Below are 16,619 nucleotides of genomic sequence, written 5' to 3'. Positions count from 1 at the left end.
AATATGCATATATTTTGTGTATAGCTGTAATCATGTATAATGTTGTGTCATAAGGTGGCCAACTTGACAACATACTGATTTCTAGTTCAAACAAAACCTTGAAATTGTATGTATACTCTCAAACAATTGGATATACTGTTTACAGGCTTTGAAGTCATGTGTTAGTTTTGTAATCATGTGTTAAAACCAATGAAACTAACTGCTTGCAAAGCTATAAAGGCTCTGATCTGAAACTTAACAACCATACAGTGCCATTTATCATATCACTGAAGGGATGTATAAAGCTGTGCTACAGGTACTGATTCTGGTAGCCCTGGGCAGTTCTTGTGTGACACTAGAAGGTAATCCAATAGTTGTGTGTATTATAATATTATGTACTCTATCTCACACAGTGCTTATCCTACCGACCGAGTACATCAGCTTTCAGTCTAATGTGTTTACTGAAGGTGGCTACAATATAGACCAGGGAATTGGAAGTTGTACATCTAGCAAAGAAGAAGTTGAGGGCATGAATGAAACTGTAATAATTTGTCCACAAGGAGAACTACTGACAGATGGAATAAAAGAGGCAAACCTTGGGTTTAGTTTGTCTAGCACTGAAATAGGAAATTTCTACACATGGAGAGAAAGATTACTACCAGTAAAGGATACTTTTATTACCTTAAGATTTTCAGATGGAGCAAAAACACTAACTAAGGTAGAAGTCTATTGTTTGGTGTTACGACATTTGAGAATACGAGAACCAAAGAGTATTGAGTTGTACTCGTCTAGGACAAGTAGTGTCTACCCAGATACTAAGATCAGAGGTGTGGACAGCTCAAAATTCACTGTAGTGGATTCTGGTAGGACTTTCATATTTAGTTCTAATGGAGGAGATGATGATAACAGTGCCACAGTCAGCCATTACGAATATCGGAAATACAGTCTTGTGATTCCTGAAGATGAACAGAATTCTCTCCGATACTTACGACTTTCACTAGATTTTGAGGGTGGCAATTGGATGTTTGTTAACGAAGTAGAAGTTTACCATGGTGAGTAAGTATCGGGTTAAACAGAACGTACAATAGTTTGATACAGCTATGCGTGTACGTGTGTGTTAAGTGTTAAGGAAATTTACAAGCTATCAGAAATCATTACAATGAAAAGTGCATAAACAAGGGGGACCTGAAGTGCAAATTTATTCCCTACCTTAATTCATATTGCATTAAAAGTAGGTTCTAACTTCAGATGATGATCTCCCTACTTTTTATTGTAGCTGACTATCCCTACAAACTTGCCAATTACCTTTTTTTCTTACACATGTGTATACACAATATAACTACTTTCACATACATACATATACGTCTGCATACACAGATACAGGCACAGCTAGACAAACACAAAGCATTGTGTATTTATGCATTTGTCACAATATAGAACCCAATAGTCCCCAAGAATCTGCTATTCTTCAAGAAACTGCAGCAGCTGCTCCTCAAGAAACTGTTGAACCTCGAGGACCAACCAACAGTGACCAGTCATCCAATAGTGGAACACTAACTGTTGTGGTAGTGATTGCAGTTGGAAATGTGATAGGTGTCTTTGTTTGCATACTCATAGTTTTCTTTGGTATACTGTACTTCAGAAAGATAAGAAAGCAAAACCAATCTCATCCAAATGAAGCTTTTCCTGACTGCAGATGCCCTGTGTCAACTCTTGAGGAAGTACTGGAGGAAAACAAGTACAAAAAATATGACACTTCCACTAAAGATTATGCAACAGCGTCCACAGGGACATCAACAACACAGATAGGTGCTAACCCACTTAAGCGACCCAAGAGAAAAGCAAATTTAAATTCTAGTCTGCTTGAAACAAAGTTAGAAGTTACCAATCCTATCCTTGATACTAGTGTGGTAACAGAACTTAACATATATGATGATGTGGTGGAGTCACCTTTGACTTCAAGAAAGCTACAAGGGAGTGACTACTATGAGACTTATGACTACGATAAACAAGACACAGATGGTAACACTCATAGCTACATAAATATGTGTGTACCCATCTATGATAACCCTGCTCCTTTAACTAAATCTGAGTCCCCTAAACTTGTTGAATGGAAATGCATTGACGTGAAAGGAAAAATTGGGGAAGGACAATTTGGTGAGATCTATCTTGCTAAACTTAATTGGATTGTTGCAGTTGATATTGGATATAAAGAAACAAATACCACTGAAATCTTGGTTGCTATCAAAACTTTAAAAGGAGATTACACTGCCAGCTTGAAACAACAGTTTGAAAAAGAAATCAAATTTATGGCCCGACTTGATAATGTTAATGTTATCAGACTACTTGGAATATGCAACAAAGGGATGCCATTTATCATGATAGAGTATATGAAGAATGGGGATCTGCTTATGTTCCTCAGGAAGCACTACCATCCAACCACTGGAAAAGACATCGCTACAGCTGAAATACAAGTGGACATTCCTATCCTCCTGTATATAGCACTACAGATAGCTAATGGTATGAGATACCTTGCTTCTTATGGCTTCATACATAGAGATCTTGCTGCAAGAAACTGCTTAGTCGGAGAAGACTATGTTGTTAAAGTAGCTGATTTTGGCATGACACAGAACTTGTACAATACTTCGTATTTTGTTATGCAAGGAACAGCCTTAGTCCCAATAAGATGGATGGCTCCTGAAAGTTTCTTTGGAAGATTTTCAACAAAGACAGATGTGTGGTCATATGGTGTAACATTGTGGGAGATATTTATGCTCTGTAGACAACAACCTTATGAAGAAATAAATGACAAAGAACTGGTTCTTGATGTACAAAAGGGTCCCAACAGAACTCTTCTAAAGAGACCACCCATTGCTCCTAATGAAGTCTATAACACAATGACCAGATGTTGGAGACACAATTCAACTCAGAGACCAGACTTTGAGTCCATATATAAACAGTTGTTAGAGTGTGATAAAATGATCCATTAGGCTGTATGAAATACTTCTATAAAATAAATTAATTGCTAGTGTATAAAGTGTATTAACGTATTGCTAACATGCCATATATACATTCAACTACAGGCAATATGTACCACTAAGATTCTGTATAAAATATCTCCCACAACTTTATAATCATAGGCAATTGGAAGATTTAATGTTACTTACCATAAATTCCCTAACAAAAATGAGCTGACTTATAATTAGAACTCAACTGAGAGAAAGATAGAGATAATGCACCCTCGCTGAGTACCATACTGATCTGGATAAAGAGAAAAGGCTAGTGGAAAGGTTGACAAGAGAAACCCAGGAGCTGAAACAACAACTACAATATATATGCCACCTCCATTACCCTTGGGCAAAGGGAAGGGATATCCTGAGTCTGGAAACTTTTTTTTGAAATTTGTGCTTGTGGGAACACCAAATGCCAAAGTTTGATTGTGTAAGAACAGTGTAATGTATTTAGTAGCTAAATGAACCATACATTTGATATATCGGGTACTAATCCAGAGTGAGAACAAGAGTTCAAAACACTCTAATAGCACAGTCAGTTAATTGACAAAACAGTCACACAAATGACAGAGATTAACAAAAGTCTTCATTAAATAAATATGAAATGAACCAACACATTTATAATAATGATTTGGGTGTATATATCTAATCAGAGTTTTCATTTTCAATTGACTACAGTAAGTATTAGACTTTGTGTTATAGTGAATACTATAGTATGTACGTGGTGAGCTGGATCCTCAAAAACATTTAATAAAACATGAATGCAATTACACATGATCTTGAAATTTGGCACACTTGTAGTACTGCTTGATCCACTAAAAATTGTTTTGCTCAATTGTCCAACATAATATTTATTGCCAATCAAAATTTTCACCATACATTTCCTATGGAGAAGCCATAAAATGTACTGTCCATTACAGTCCCTTCCTGAACTTGTAATGGAGCCAAATTGTGCATGTCTGTTGTTGACACCTTTGCTGTCGCCATTAATCATCTGGTTGGCTGAAAAGTTTATTCTCTTAGAAAAAAATTCGCTTATAATTTTTAGCTGTTTTTCAGGATCCATGCAGCTCAACTTATACATACTATATGCACCTATGAGCCACAACTTTAAAAAGTATAAGCTTTTATAATACATCTTAATGCACCTTACTGCACTTACATAAAGACTTGCATAGTAGCATATGGGTATGTGAACTAGTCACGTATGTGTACACTTGTGGTGTGTTTCATCTGATTTAGCAACTTGTTGGTTGCCTGTGTCTGCTTTTTACATGTAGTCGTATCCTGCAGTTCTTAGTTAGTGTATTGTAATATTGTATGCATCAAACATATAGAAAAAAATTGCATCTATTAGCTATATTTAAGGGTTAAAATCTGTCTCAGTGGCTGGGGGATGTGTCCCCAGATACCTGCAACTATGGTTCACCTCAACTCTACAAAATCTGAGAATCACTAAATTAGATACCTCACAGCTAACAATATAAAGTTGGGTGTTTTATTTGTTGCTAATTGCTAGATGAAAGCAATAGCCACACAAGGATATTTCACAATGGATGATAACCAGGAATGATAACTCAATCCATCAAACCACCACTCAGCCAAAACTGGTGAAGTTGATCAGATATATATATATGGTTATCAAAAACAGCTTTCAATAAAACTTAACAGTTCATTAACTCATCAGACTTCATCAAAGTTAAGTATCCACCATTTAAACAAAACATGTTAACTGAAATATTGAATATGTTAGTAACACTATATGTGACCGGATTTGCAAAAAGGGGTCTTCCACACACATCCAATTCCATGAACTTGAGAGACCATAACTTGGTATTCAAGTAACATGTACACCTGAAATTTCCTCCATGTATTAAGCCATGTTGGTGCTCACTTCTGACCAAATTTCAAGTCAATAGCCTTTTCCAATCTGAAGTTACAGATCGTCAAAGTTGGTAAATTGGATGTGTGTGGAAGACCCCTTTTCGCAAATCCGGTCACATATCTCCATCACTTATTTGGTGGTTCTTGTTACAGAAACCTATGAAATAGTATATCTCATACACCAACAGTTTTATTTGAGATTCCATCTTTCAGCAAACTCCTTTAGTGCAACCATCACCACTGACTGATTATTTTATACTCACAACAATTGGCACAATGCCATTCCTCCTTGTTTGAGTGATACAAAAAAACAACTCCAACAACAGACTAAGCATACATGCATATATAAGGCCGTACAAAGTTAATTATATGCTTGCGGTCCTACCAATTCCCCAAAATTGATCAGGTGACCAGGATTTTTTTCTCTCACAACTTTTTGATGTGGCACATTTGACATAGCAGTACGTGGAATCATCGGGAAAAACAAAGTTAATGTATAAAGTTAGTGAATCTTTATAAGAAAAGAGTGCATACAAGACGTGAAAACTTTTTATATCATATAATTGTATGGTGATTACACAATTCATTCAGCAAAAAAAATGATCAGGAAGGAAACCAGAAACATATAATTAACCTAAACACAAAGCAATATAATAACAAACATTACACCACACACAAACAACACTGGACGACAAGAATTAAGTCATCACCAAGTCATCTACTGAATGTGATACATAGAGTACTACAGTTTTAATTTCCAGAGGATGAAGTGACAGTTGAAGTACTTAAGAATTCGGCGGCATCGACTCTACCTGATGGTGTTACTATTGCCAGGCGTTCAACAACGTCCTTGGCAAAAGACTTCGGGGACATAGGCTTCTTCTTGGGGGTCTCACCGATGATATCTACAGACACATCCAGGAGACTACTGTCCATGTCTTCAATAGTGCTACTTATGTGGTGGAGAGAAAAAAATGTAAATAATAAAATGTTTAATTTTAATGCTGTAGTAAGTTAAGATACGTGTTAAGAGGTGATTGGTGAGAGAGAAGATGGTAGACGGAACTCTGTGATGTTGTTCAGAATTCCAGGAGACTCACAATATTATTGTCAATAGTCAGGTAACTAAGAACTTAATACTAGTCACAAGTATTGGAACTTAAGAATTCGGCGGCATCGACTCTACCTGATGGTGTTACTATTGCCAGGCGTTCAACAACGTCCTTGGCAAATGACTCCGGGGACATAGGCTTCTTCTTGGGGGTCTCACCGATGATATCTGCAGACACATCCAGGAGACTACTGTCCATGTCTTCAATAGTGCTACTTATGTGGTGGAGAGAAAAAAAAATGTAAATAATAAAATGTTTAATTTTAATGCTGTAGTAAGTTAAGATATGTGTTAAGAGGTGATTGGTGAGAGAGAAGACGGTAGAAGGAACTCTGTGACGTTGTTCAGAATTCCAGGAGACTCTGACAATATTATTGTCAATAGTCAGGTAACTAAGAACTTAATACTAGTCACAAGAATTAAGTCATCACCAAGTCATCTACTGAATGTGATACATAGAGTGCTACAGTTTTAATTTCCAGAGGATGAAGTGACAGTTGAAGTGGTGATTTTAGAATTATTATATAGAAAATGCCTCCACTAACAGCTAAACAGCACCATTGGCAGCCCATACATATATCACATGCATGTAATGGACATACAATAGTCAGCCGCTGTCAAGAAATTCAGCAAACATTATATAACTTGTTAATGACCATAGCACGACTGATATAATTATGCAGACCAACTGAATGAAAGTGCAGTTAAGCTGTGACTGATTGGCTCTACTATGGCTTGTGTGTTGTCTATTTTAATGGTAATTTTTGTTTTGTTTGGTGTCTTAGTAGCTACTTTGTATAGGGCAGTACTGAAAAGTATAGTTTTTTGAACTGATGTAGTTTTGTTTCTAATCATTAAATCATGAATAACCACACAAACCCTTTTAATAGTTTACAGACAGTAGTATTGCTAGATTAATGGAAACATACAGCATTGGTTAATGCACCTATTAAAGTTTTGCCCAACCTACCCCCATGTGGGAAAGGAAGAGATCACTCTAAATTCTACGCGAGTCTAATTCCCCTACTCTGGGATGAAGTTGTAGGTCTAATCCCTTCCTTTCTCCATTTACCTATCTCAATCCTTTGTTATAAGGCATTATATACCTAAATCCTGAAATAACCTTTGATCTAATCCCCTCATTATGCCCCTCTTTTGTCTGCATGCACAATGCATGAACTTTATTTGCTGATCAGGTTTACCCAATACAATGATTGCAGTCCAGTTTTAAAAATGTCATGCATACAGTAGCTATCTATAACTACAAAAAGTTATGCATGTTGCTAGGCATACATGGGAAGCTCCAGTTTTTTTTTTTGTTTTTTTGTGACATAACCTTATATAATTAGGCCAGGAAAACAGTGCAGGCAGCAGGTCATTTTTCATTATTCATTAAAGTTATCTGTTACTATTAAAGCTAAAGCCTTTTAAGAACTAGTACTTACTGTACATTTTACCACCATTTCTGAGGTGCAAGTGACATTTGCTGTGCTGTAAAATGATAGCCAGCTTTCTTAACATCAAAATATGTGTGCACGTGATTGATAACAGCAATAATGAAATTAGAGGCAGTGGGGTAAAAAAGGGAGGCGGGCTGGGATGAGAAACAATTAATCAAGTTTTCCTGGCCTTATATAAGGAAAGCATATACCTGTACATTAGTGTAAGAAGCACACTATAGAATATGAAGCATGTCAGGGGTTGGGAGCATGCTCAAGTAATGGAATTTTGGAAAATTAAATCAACTATGAATACTCAAAATACTTACTAATTGCTTGACTGTTGTATTGGCTGCGGTATCTCGATCTTGTTTGACCAGCGCAGTCACGCTTTGAGGGAACCTCCTCATGGACTATTTCTTTTTACTGTCAGCTTACCTGACATTATAGGTAACTGGCCAGCTTTGTTAGGGCATGACTGAGCTCTGGCTGAAGTTAGGGGTTGTGGTCAGAGCACTGGAGATGACCAGCGCAGTGGCGTGTTCACGTGGAGCGGGGGACGTGGAGTAACTTACACATGAATCCACAAACAGGTGACCTCCTACGACACCAGGCCATCGTACGACACACTATAACTCGCTTATCATCTGATCACCACAACTTGTACACACTATAACTCGCTTATCATCCGCTCCACGTGAACACGCCACTGCGCTGGTCATCCCACCATGACCCCTAACTTCAGCCAGAGCTCAGTCATGCCCTAACAAAGCTGGCCAGTTACCTATAATGTTGGGAAGACAATATAATAATTGTGCAAATCCCACAATCGATACATAACACGGATGATTAGGTTATAAATACAAATCGCTACTGCTTAGTAGTCAGACTGTAAGGTTCGACATCAGCAGCCACCATGGATACTCCTTCCCACTCATCTGGTGTATTACTACAAACTGTGAGAAGTGGTCCGTAGTAATACCTGAGTGTGGTGTATTACTACAAACCGTGAGAAGTGGTCTGTAGTAATACTCCCTGATGATAAGTGGGAATGAGCAGGCCATGAGCAGGCCATGATGATTGTTAGATGTCGAACCTTCATTCAAATTTTGCTATAGACTATGTCTAATAATAATATTTTGTTGTTGCAGGTCTATAGCTTTTTTATTTCTTTAAAAGAAGTGAGAATACTAACACAAAAAATCAAACCATAGGCAATTCTAAGGAGGGGCATGATCCTCCTGCTGAAAAATAACTTTTTAAAAATCTTGGGAACAGTATAGATTGGCATTGTTATTTTAAGCATTTTTCATGATTTTAGCATAAATTTTAGGCTGTTTTCAAGCCTACAAATTGCAAAAAATCCTGTAGCTTCTGGGGGTTGCACCAGACACCCCGAAATTCTATTTTATATTACAGCCATGCATGCTGTTGCCTACTAAATTGCCCCCCTCCTCGTAGGTCAGGTCTAGAATCGCCACTGAGTTTCTGATTGAACCAAGGTCACAGGGGCACTCTTTATAATTGTGCTCCTCGGACTCACTGTATGTATTGCTGAGTGCATGTGATCCATCCAAATATGACACCATTTGTTGGATACCTAACTGGGTAGTTGCTGGTAAAACACAATGGCTTCATGACCCATTCCCATGGTGAATATATAGCAGAGAGCACCAAGGGAGTAAAAGAACTTTCACTTCAAGCATTTGATAAGAGCTCTTCTTTAAGTTTCCTAATAACTATGTAGCTTTAGTAGTGATACAAGCAAGAGTTCATTATAACAGTGAGGTAAGTCAAGTAAGTGCATCTAAGAGGTATGATACATACATGCATGCATATAGTTAGCTGTATTTTGAGTACCAAAATGTCCCAATATACGTATGGACACCATTATCACCAGTGGTGTCCGTATTGGGACATTTTGGTGTCCTGTGGACACTTCAGTTTTTACAGTCACAGAAATCCCATAGCACTGGGGAGAGGGGGGGGGGGGGGATATTGTAAAGATTCAGGGGTTTTTCTATCAAGAAAGAGCATCTGGATTCAGTGGGATGGAATGGTAGACTATTGGGAATGGAATGTTGGCACCCAAAAATGGAATGAAATTATAGTGGATATATAGAATGGAACAGTATTATATTCACTAAGCATGAGTTGGCATCACATGAGATGGTCTCATGTAGCTCTACACTAGCTGTTACAACTAGAGCAAGAGAATTTGACCAATTTATGTAGTATATATATATAGCTAGCTATAACATTATTATTTTATAATATTGATCATCTATAGGTGATAAGAGTAGGAATTTGTGTGTCTATAACACTCGCATAACTATAATACACCACTCAGGCTTTTACCTATTTATTTATCATCTATAGGTAATACTGTGTAGGAGACACTTTTATTTAAGGGGGGCTGGGTTCTAGATTGGTGATGCCATGGCCTAGCTGTAAGTTGAAGACAAAAAAGGTCACTATTTATACTTGCTGACAATACTTTCCCTCCACCAACTAGACTATCAAGACTCACGGTAGTGAGTCGCGCGGCCAAGAAACTACAAAGCGCACGCCCAATTAAAAGACGCGCGGCCACTACTGTGAGTTATTTACGTGTAGGGCCGGTTTCGCAATATTAGTCCTAAATTACGCAACATCTCTCAATAGATTTGTATTGCGTTACGTGATAAAAAATCTTTAGGAGTCGTTATAGTTTTCTTGCGACCTCGCTAAAATAAAAAAGTAACCATCGCAAAATAAAAAATAGGCGTATTTCACTTTATTTCTCTACCTTATGTTACAACTACTGTCACGTTATACCAGTCAACCAGTCAACATAGCTGTGTTTGTATAGTCCATCTAGCACTGACATTATCCAATCCTGGTTTGCCTATACGCGTATTTTCTTCAATCAACCTCTAATCCCTACAATAACTTTTAAAGACACGACGTGGACACAAACTCTAATGCCTGATAAACAAGTTGTGACAGCGTGCTGAACCGTAAGTTCCCTAGGGATGGCGTTTTAAGCAGAAATCTTTTAAATTCCATTTAGTACCACACCCCATGCGAGCGTTTATAAATCGCCAGTTGTCTTATATGGTTTGAAGAACAAAATCACTAGCGAAGGTGCTTTAAGCATACTCTTCAATTCTCTATTTACATGTAATTTTTAATAGATTAACCACAAAGGCCGATAAGGTGAATACAAAAGGTAACAAGCCTTTAGGGGTTACCACCTCTATGTAGTGTGTACCATGTAGCTTGTGTTGTGGCTTTCATTAAGTATTATGCACACACAAATGGTGCAACAAAATTTTGTAATGGATTGCTCGAATGTGGTTGGTGGTGTTGTGGCTCGAATGTGCCGGCTCGTGGTTTGCCAGTGACCATGTATGAATTGGGGTTGGTCCACACAACTTACACAATATTCAAATTTCATGATGGCCATGATAATTTCTTGCCATATGGTAAACATACAACAATGTGTAACAACGTTAATTAACATCACATCAAGACTTGACTAAAAATAGTTCCAACAATAGTGATGATTTCTTGTATGTCAGCATGACGATACTGAGACCTGTAAAAGAATAAACAGGCACTGAAGTTAACCTTAAATTAAACACTCATGCAACTGACCTGGAACATCGGTCGCAACACCAAAAACACTTGTTTCGATATCTGATGACACAATCCAGCAGGCACTGAATTAAAAGAGAATGTACAAAAAATCAATATGCCGGGCTGTGTCAATAATAGCATGGATAATCGAAATGAACAAAAATTATATCCCAGGCTAAGTGAATGAATAACATAACTGTTGGGTAAGCATGTTAAACCAGAACATTAGGACATTAGTCAAACCAGAACATTAGGACATTAGTCAAACAAAAGTACGCTATCACAACTTGGTCATAATACAATGTTTGTACCACCGGACTTCACACTGGTTGCCCAAAACTTGTGCCATTCCGGGACAACAGCATAATATTATGAAACAAATAGTTACTACAACACAGAAGGCTTACTGTTGCACTGTCTACACTATAATTTAAAAACATAACAGGTGGGCATTAAATACAATACACTTAATATCTGGGTACTAGGAAAAAATCACTAACATCACAACATGTAAACTGACCTGGAAATTAACACCCTTGATGCCACTACAGTCTACACTGGATACTTGTTCGAATCCATCAACACTATGCCTGATACATCTGAGTAGACTGACCTGCAAATTCACATCACTAGTATACAGTGATAATTGATAACTGCAAAAACAACAATTGCAATAATACGATTCTTCTGTACGTCAACTGACCTGAAATTCATGACACTCAATACCGAGACCTGTAAAAGAATAACCAGGCACTGAAGTCAACCTTAAATTAAACACACACGCAAACTGACCTGGAACATCGGTCGCAACACCAAAGACATCTGTTTCGATATCTGACGAAACAATCCAGCAGGCACTGAATTAAAAAGAGAATGTGCAAAACATCAATATGCCAGGCTGTACCAATAAAGGATGAATAATCAAAATGAACTAAAAATATATATCCCATATGCAGGTTAAGTGAGTAACATAACTGTTGGGTAAGCATGTAAACCAGAACATTTGGTCATTAGTCAAACAAAAGTACGCTATCAAAAACTGGTCACTGATAATTGATAACTACAAAAAGAACAATTGCAATAATACAATTCCTCTGAATGTCAACTGACCTGAAATTCATGACACCTCTATCTTTGTTCCTGCATGGTCTCAACTTACATATGTACCATGATCACATTCAACTGCTAGTGGATAAACCAGTATGACCAGATGGCCTGCAAAAACCAACACGCAGGTGTTAAATACAATACACATACCTAAAGCCTGGAATATGAAAAATATTATATAAGCATTATTCCACACTGATATAGTAATAGATTATAGGATGTTGTGGAACTTGCCTAAACGTGTAAACTGGACAACTGCATAATCTGGACACTTGGAATTGTCCAATACCTGATGAACCGCAAGTAGGTACTAATGACATTCACTTCAACATTTTATCCCAGCTGGGTGAATCTCTTGTAACTGAGTAAAAAGGTGTTTATTTTCCACCTGCAACCAAAGTTCTACATTTCTGTGGTTGGGTGTACATAAACTGACCTGGAAAATCAGTATGCCATAGGGGTATGGAAATGGTTCCTTTCCTTCTGTTGTGACATTACTTACAGCTGACTGGTAAATGATCATCGATGTCCCCATGGACCCCAACAATGAGTATACCAATAACTTCACAAGTTGGAATGAATTTCCTTTCAACATGTGGTGGAATGAATTTCCTTTCAACATCTGGTGGACAGGTCCAAAAACCCTATCGCACAAACACGGTGAATCAGTGTGTGGCGATGTGACACGTTGCACAAACTTCACTCCTCGTTTCGTTAGCATTCAAGACCGGCATATATCATAGAGTCCCTCAGTATTCTTGACTCTTACTTTTTCAAGCGTTGCTCAAGCGATGTAGTTTCTCACGAGGGGCTCGAGTTTCTCAGTAAAGTCGAGCCGATTAAAGTACGCCTCACCATCCAGTTACATTCTTAAACCATTCAATTTAAAACCACGTATCATGAGTGTCCTCTTAAGGTAATTAGGGACTTTCCACGAGATTTCCTCTAAATAGATCACGTGTTAGTTGTCAATCTGGTGGATTCTGGTGGTATACATGGTTCAAAAATGCGGTAAGTGTAGTATAAGCTGTCAATGAATAATTGTTTGTGCACTGCTAAACTAAGTTATTTTTGTGTGATAAGCATGCTTGAGGAAGGGTCTGGGGGACGAGACTAATGTTTTGACAGCAGTTGATAGACAGCAGTTGATGATGGCCAGGCAAAGAACTGCGAGAAGAACTACTATGATAGTATGATAGTAGGGAAAAATTCCCACCCCTATAGCTCTGCCTGGGGCATTAACTAGCATTATCTACAGCTACTGTATTATGTTGCTGATATGTACACTATTCAGGCCAAGGATAAAGGTGAAACTGGTTGTAAGGCTCAATCCTATTATTCTGCTGAACAGGCAAGGGAGTCTGGGACTCTGGGGACATGTTCCCTCAGGAAAGTACAAGTACTACAACTTTTTTGTTTTAATTGCTTCATCAAGTATAAAAATTTCAGCCAAAAGGTGATGATCGAGCTCTGGTCTTATGCACTGGTTGGAGTGGTTGTATCGATACTGCACTGTGACATCCTTGAGGGGTTAGTGCTGGCATTGTCCTTGGCAATACTATTCCATCTCCCCGAGTCTTGATGATTAAGTCCTCCATTCCTTTCTCTGCTGCTCCAATCCTGAAGTTGTGACCACAGTCAAAAGGCGACGATCAAGGCTCTGGTCTTGCATCTATACTGTACTGCAACACCCTTGAGGGGTTAGTACCGGCATTGTCCATCGCAATACTGTTCCATCTCCCATATACAAGTCTTGATGGTTGAGTCCTCTATTCCTTTCTCTGCTGCTCTAATCCTGAAGTTGTGACCAAAATATTAAAAAATGGTTATAACATGATAAATGATTATGATGATAACAATTACAAATGTACTTATAGCTGTGTAGCAACTGTGAACTAATTAGGCACTTGCAAGTTTAATTAGGTGTCTGAAGCATTTAACATGCACAGATATGAGATATATTCATCACGTACAGGCAGTAAAGATAAATTTACTCTAATAGAACAGTCATACTACACCGTAAATTCATACTTCCGAATTTACGGTGTTATAAAACAATCATTATTATGTATGGATTTTACTGACTCTCCAAGATAATATTCTGCATTAATGTTAATTGCTCATTTCCAAAAAAATTACCTTTTAAACCAAATGTAGAGTCTATCACTGACAAAAATGAGTGATATCCACCCCAAAAACACCTTCACTGTAAAAAAGGCGCACCCAAGAAACTACAAGTACCTGGAACCCAATGTAAAAAACAAAAAGAAAAATCAGCTTAGCTGAAGTGAAAAGTAACTGGTAACTTAAAGAGCTGATATCTGAAGCGGCCAAGAATACAATTACTAAAGTTTAATCCATGCAAGAACACCTTGGCTATAAAACAGGTGTGTACATGAAAGTAACTGGCAACTGAAATGGCTGATATCTGAAGCAGCCAAGAATGAATGGTCATATACAACTAATTCAAAAATTTAACACTGAACCTTTATAATTCAGCTGTGTTCTATATTCACTCTTGCTGCATCGTAAAGTAATTTCTTTTAACTCTAATTGGCTGGTAATTTGGCCGCCTTTTTTTGCTCTATTATACTGACTATTAAAAAAGGCGGCCAAATTACCAGCCAATTAGAGTTAAAAGAAATTACTTTACGATGCAGCAAGAGTGAATATAGAACACAGCTGAATTATAAAGGTTCAGTGTTAAATTTTTGAATTAGTTGTATATGACCATTCATTCTTGGCTGCTTCAGATATCAGCCATTTCAGTTGCCAGTTACTTTCATGTACACACCTGTTTTATAGCCAAGGTGTTCTTGCATGGATTAAACTTTAGTAATTGTATTCTTGGCCGCTTCAGATATCAGCTCTTTAAGTTACCAGTTACTTTTCACTTCAGCTAAGCTGATTTTTCTTTTTGTTTTTTACATTGGGTTCCAGGTACTTGTAGTTTCTTGGGCGCGCCTTTTTTACAGTGAAGGTGTTTCGGGGGTGGATATCTCCTTAGTTATAACTACATACGTAGCTTGCTACACTGCTCCTCTAAGAATACTGTGACTGCTCTATTAGAGCATCTTGATCTTGACTGAGTATCTTGAATTATTGATGCTCTAGGCTCTCCATCACAGCTACAGATAATTTGGGAATTTTGGGGGGCTAAACCCCCCATAACTTTTTCATAGGGCCCCCTTGTCCCCCTTTCCTGCTGCCCCTGACTGCAGTAAGAACAGGAATTTGTGTGTCTATACCACTCGCATAACTATAATGCACCACTCAGGCTTTTACCTATTTATATATTTATTTAATAATTAAATAATGTGCAGCCTCAGTTTGAGGATAAATGCACATACATCACATTATGTACATCATGTTACACTTAGCTATGTATAAAAGCTAGGGGTGGAGAACAGTATACTCAAAAGTGGAGGGGGGCAAGTCATGTGGGGTGGCTGTAGTGTTTTAAAAGTCATTAACTGTACGGTATGTACCTTAGTGTACAAAGCACACCAGTATGTGAAGTATTCCAGGGTTCTGGGGACATGCCCCCATAAGAAAATTTTGAGATTTGGACGCTTCAAGATTGAATTTTCAGTGGTACATGTGTACTTGAATAGGATACTCCTATGATATTATCATGAAGATACTGTACAATTAGATACATATATTATAGGCATTTCAGTCATTCCGTAACAAGGCATTTCAGGTAGATTCATGCTCTTGTGTATAGATATATGTATTAATGGAGACAGATCAAATTAATTGCATAGCAGGACCAACTTATAATGATTCCATTAAATGCTCTATTCGAGTAGTTAGGTGACTGTTCTATTAGAGTATCTATAAGGTGATAAACTTTGATTGATTGGAAATATTGTGTCAGGCTTTTGAGCAAAAAGATTTTTTAACGGGTCAAGCAATGCTACAACTGAGCCAAATTTTAAGTTCATGTGTAATTGCATCGATGAGTTAAATGTTTTTGAAGATTTATTTTAATTTAAGGGATATGGTTTTTAAAAACTTTTAACAAAAAAATGAAACACTAAAACACATAAAGGAACTAAAATCACTACAGCTATGATACTATAGCAGCTGTTACAGTAGCTAGTGAAGATAGCTAACTACAGAAGAAAGAAAGAAGCCAAGAAGGGATGAAAATCTATTGCAACACATCACGTGGTAGATTTGATTTGGATTGATATTGGCAACTGTCATTATGATTATTAACAACTGATTATGTATATTTTGTACGCGGTCAAGCTTGTTTTTGAAATAGCACACTAAACTGTCAAAATGGCCCCATTGTACACACTGTTACACTCTCTCAGGTTCAGTCTCAGATAGGCTTAGTTAAAAAAAACTCTCCAAGGGTATATTAAACAACTATCAAAATTAATAATATCCAAGAGCCTAGTTCTACACAATTTTTCTTCAAATTAGCACACTACTCTCTGTATTGTCCTCATATCA

General features: G+C 37.5%; 2 protein-coding genes across 6 annotated transcripts; one reads left to right on the top strand and one right to left on the bottom strand.

Annotated features, from left to right (window-relative positions):
• The first annotated feature begins 208 nt into the window (after positions 1-208).
• On the top strand, positions 209-2,989 carry LOC136267175 (class II receptor tyrosine kinase-like). The gene is made up of 3 exons (XM_066062262.1): positions 209-341; positions 393-1,031; positions 1,417-2,989. Exons 1-3 carry the CDS (start codon positions 275-277, stop codon positions 2,967-2,969), a joined length of 2,259 nt encoding a protein of 752 aa, XP_065918334.1. The 5' UTR covers positions 209-274; the 3' UTR covers positions 2,970-2,989.
• A 7,862-nt stretch (positions 2,990-10,851) lies between these two features.
• LOC136266682 (uncharacterized) lies at positions 10,852-13,340 on the bottom strand. Of its 5 annotated transcripts, XM_066061683.1 has the most exons (9): positions 12,851-13,340; positions 12,589-12,796; positions 12,387-12,540; positions 12,156-12,260; positions 11,838-11,902; positions 11,749-11,777; positions 11,566-11,658; positions 11,064-11,128; positions 10,852-11,004 (listed from the first exon to the last, which is right to left on the bottom strand). In XM_066061683.1, exons 4-9 carry the CDS (start codon positions 12,164-12,166, stop codon positions 10,929-10,931), a joined length of 339 nt encoding a protein of 112 aa, XP_065917755.1. In that variant the 5' UTR covers positions 12,167-12,260; positions 12,387-12,540; positions 12,589-12,796; positions 12,851-13,340; the 3' UTR covers positions 10,852-10,928. The 5 variants fall into 5 exon arrangements, 4 of the variants coding, with proteins under 4 accessions (XP_065917755.1, XP_065917756.1, XP_065917753.1 ...); XR_010706224.1 differs by having other exon boundaries at positions 11,838-12,105; positions 12,589-13,335; XM_066061684.1 differs by having other exon boundaries at positions 11,566-11,698; positions 11,838-12,105; positions 12,589-13,334.
• Between the last annotated feature and the right edge of the window lie 3,279 nt (positions 13,341-16,619).

Source organism: Dysidea avara, chromosome 9 (assembly GCF_963678975.1).
Source record: "Dysidea avara chromosome 9, odDysAvar1.4, whole genome shotgun sequence".
Lineage (NCBI taxonomy): Eukaryota > Metazoa > Porifera > Demospongiae > Dictyoceratida > Dysideidae > Dysidea > Dysidea avara.
Note: the sequence above shows the minus strand (reverse complement) of the source record. Positions and strands in the feature narration are given on the sequence as shown.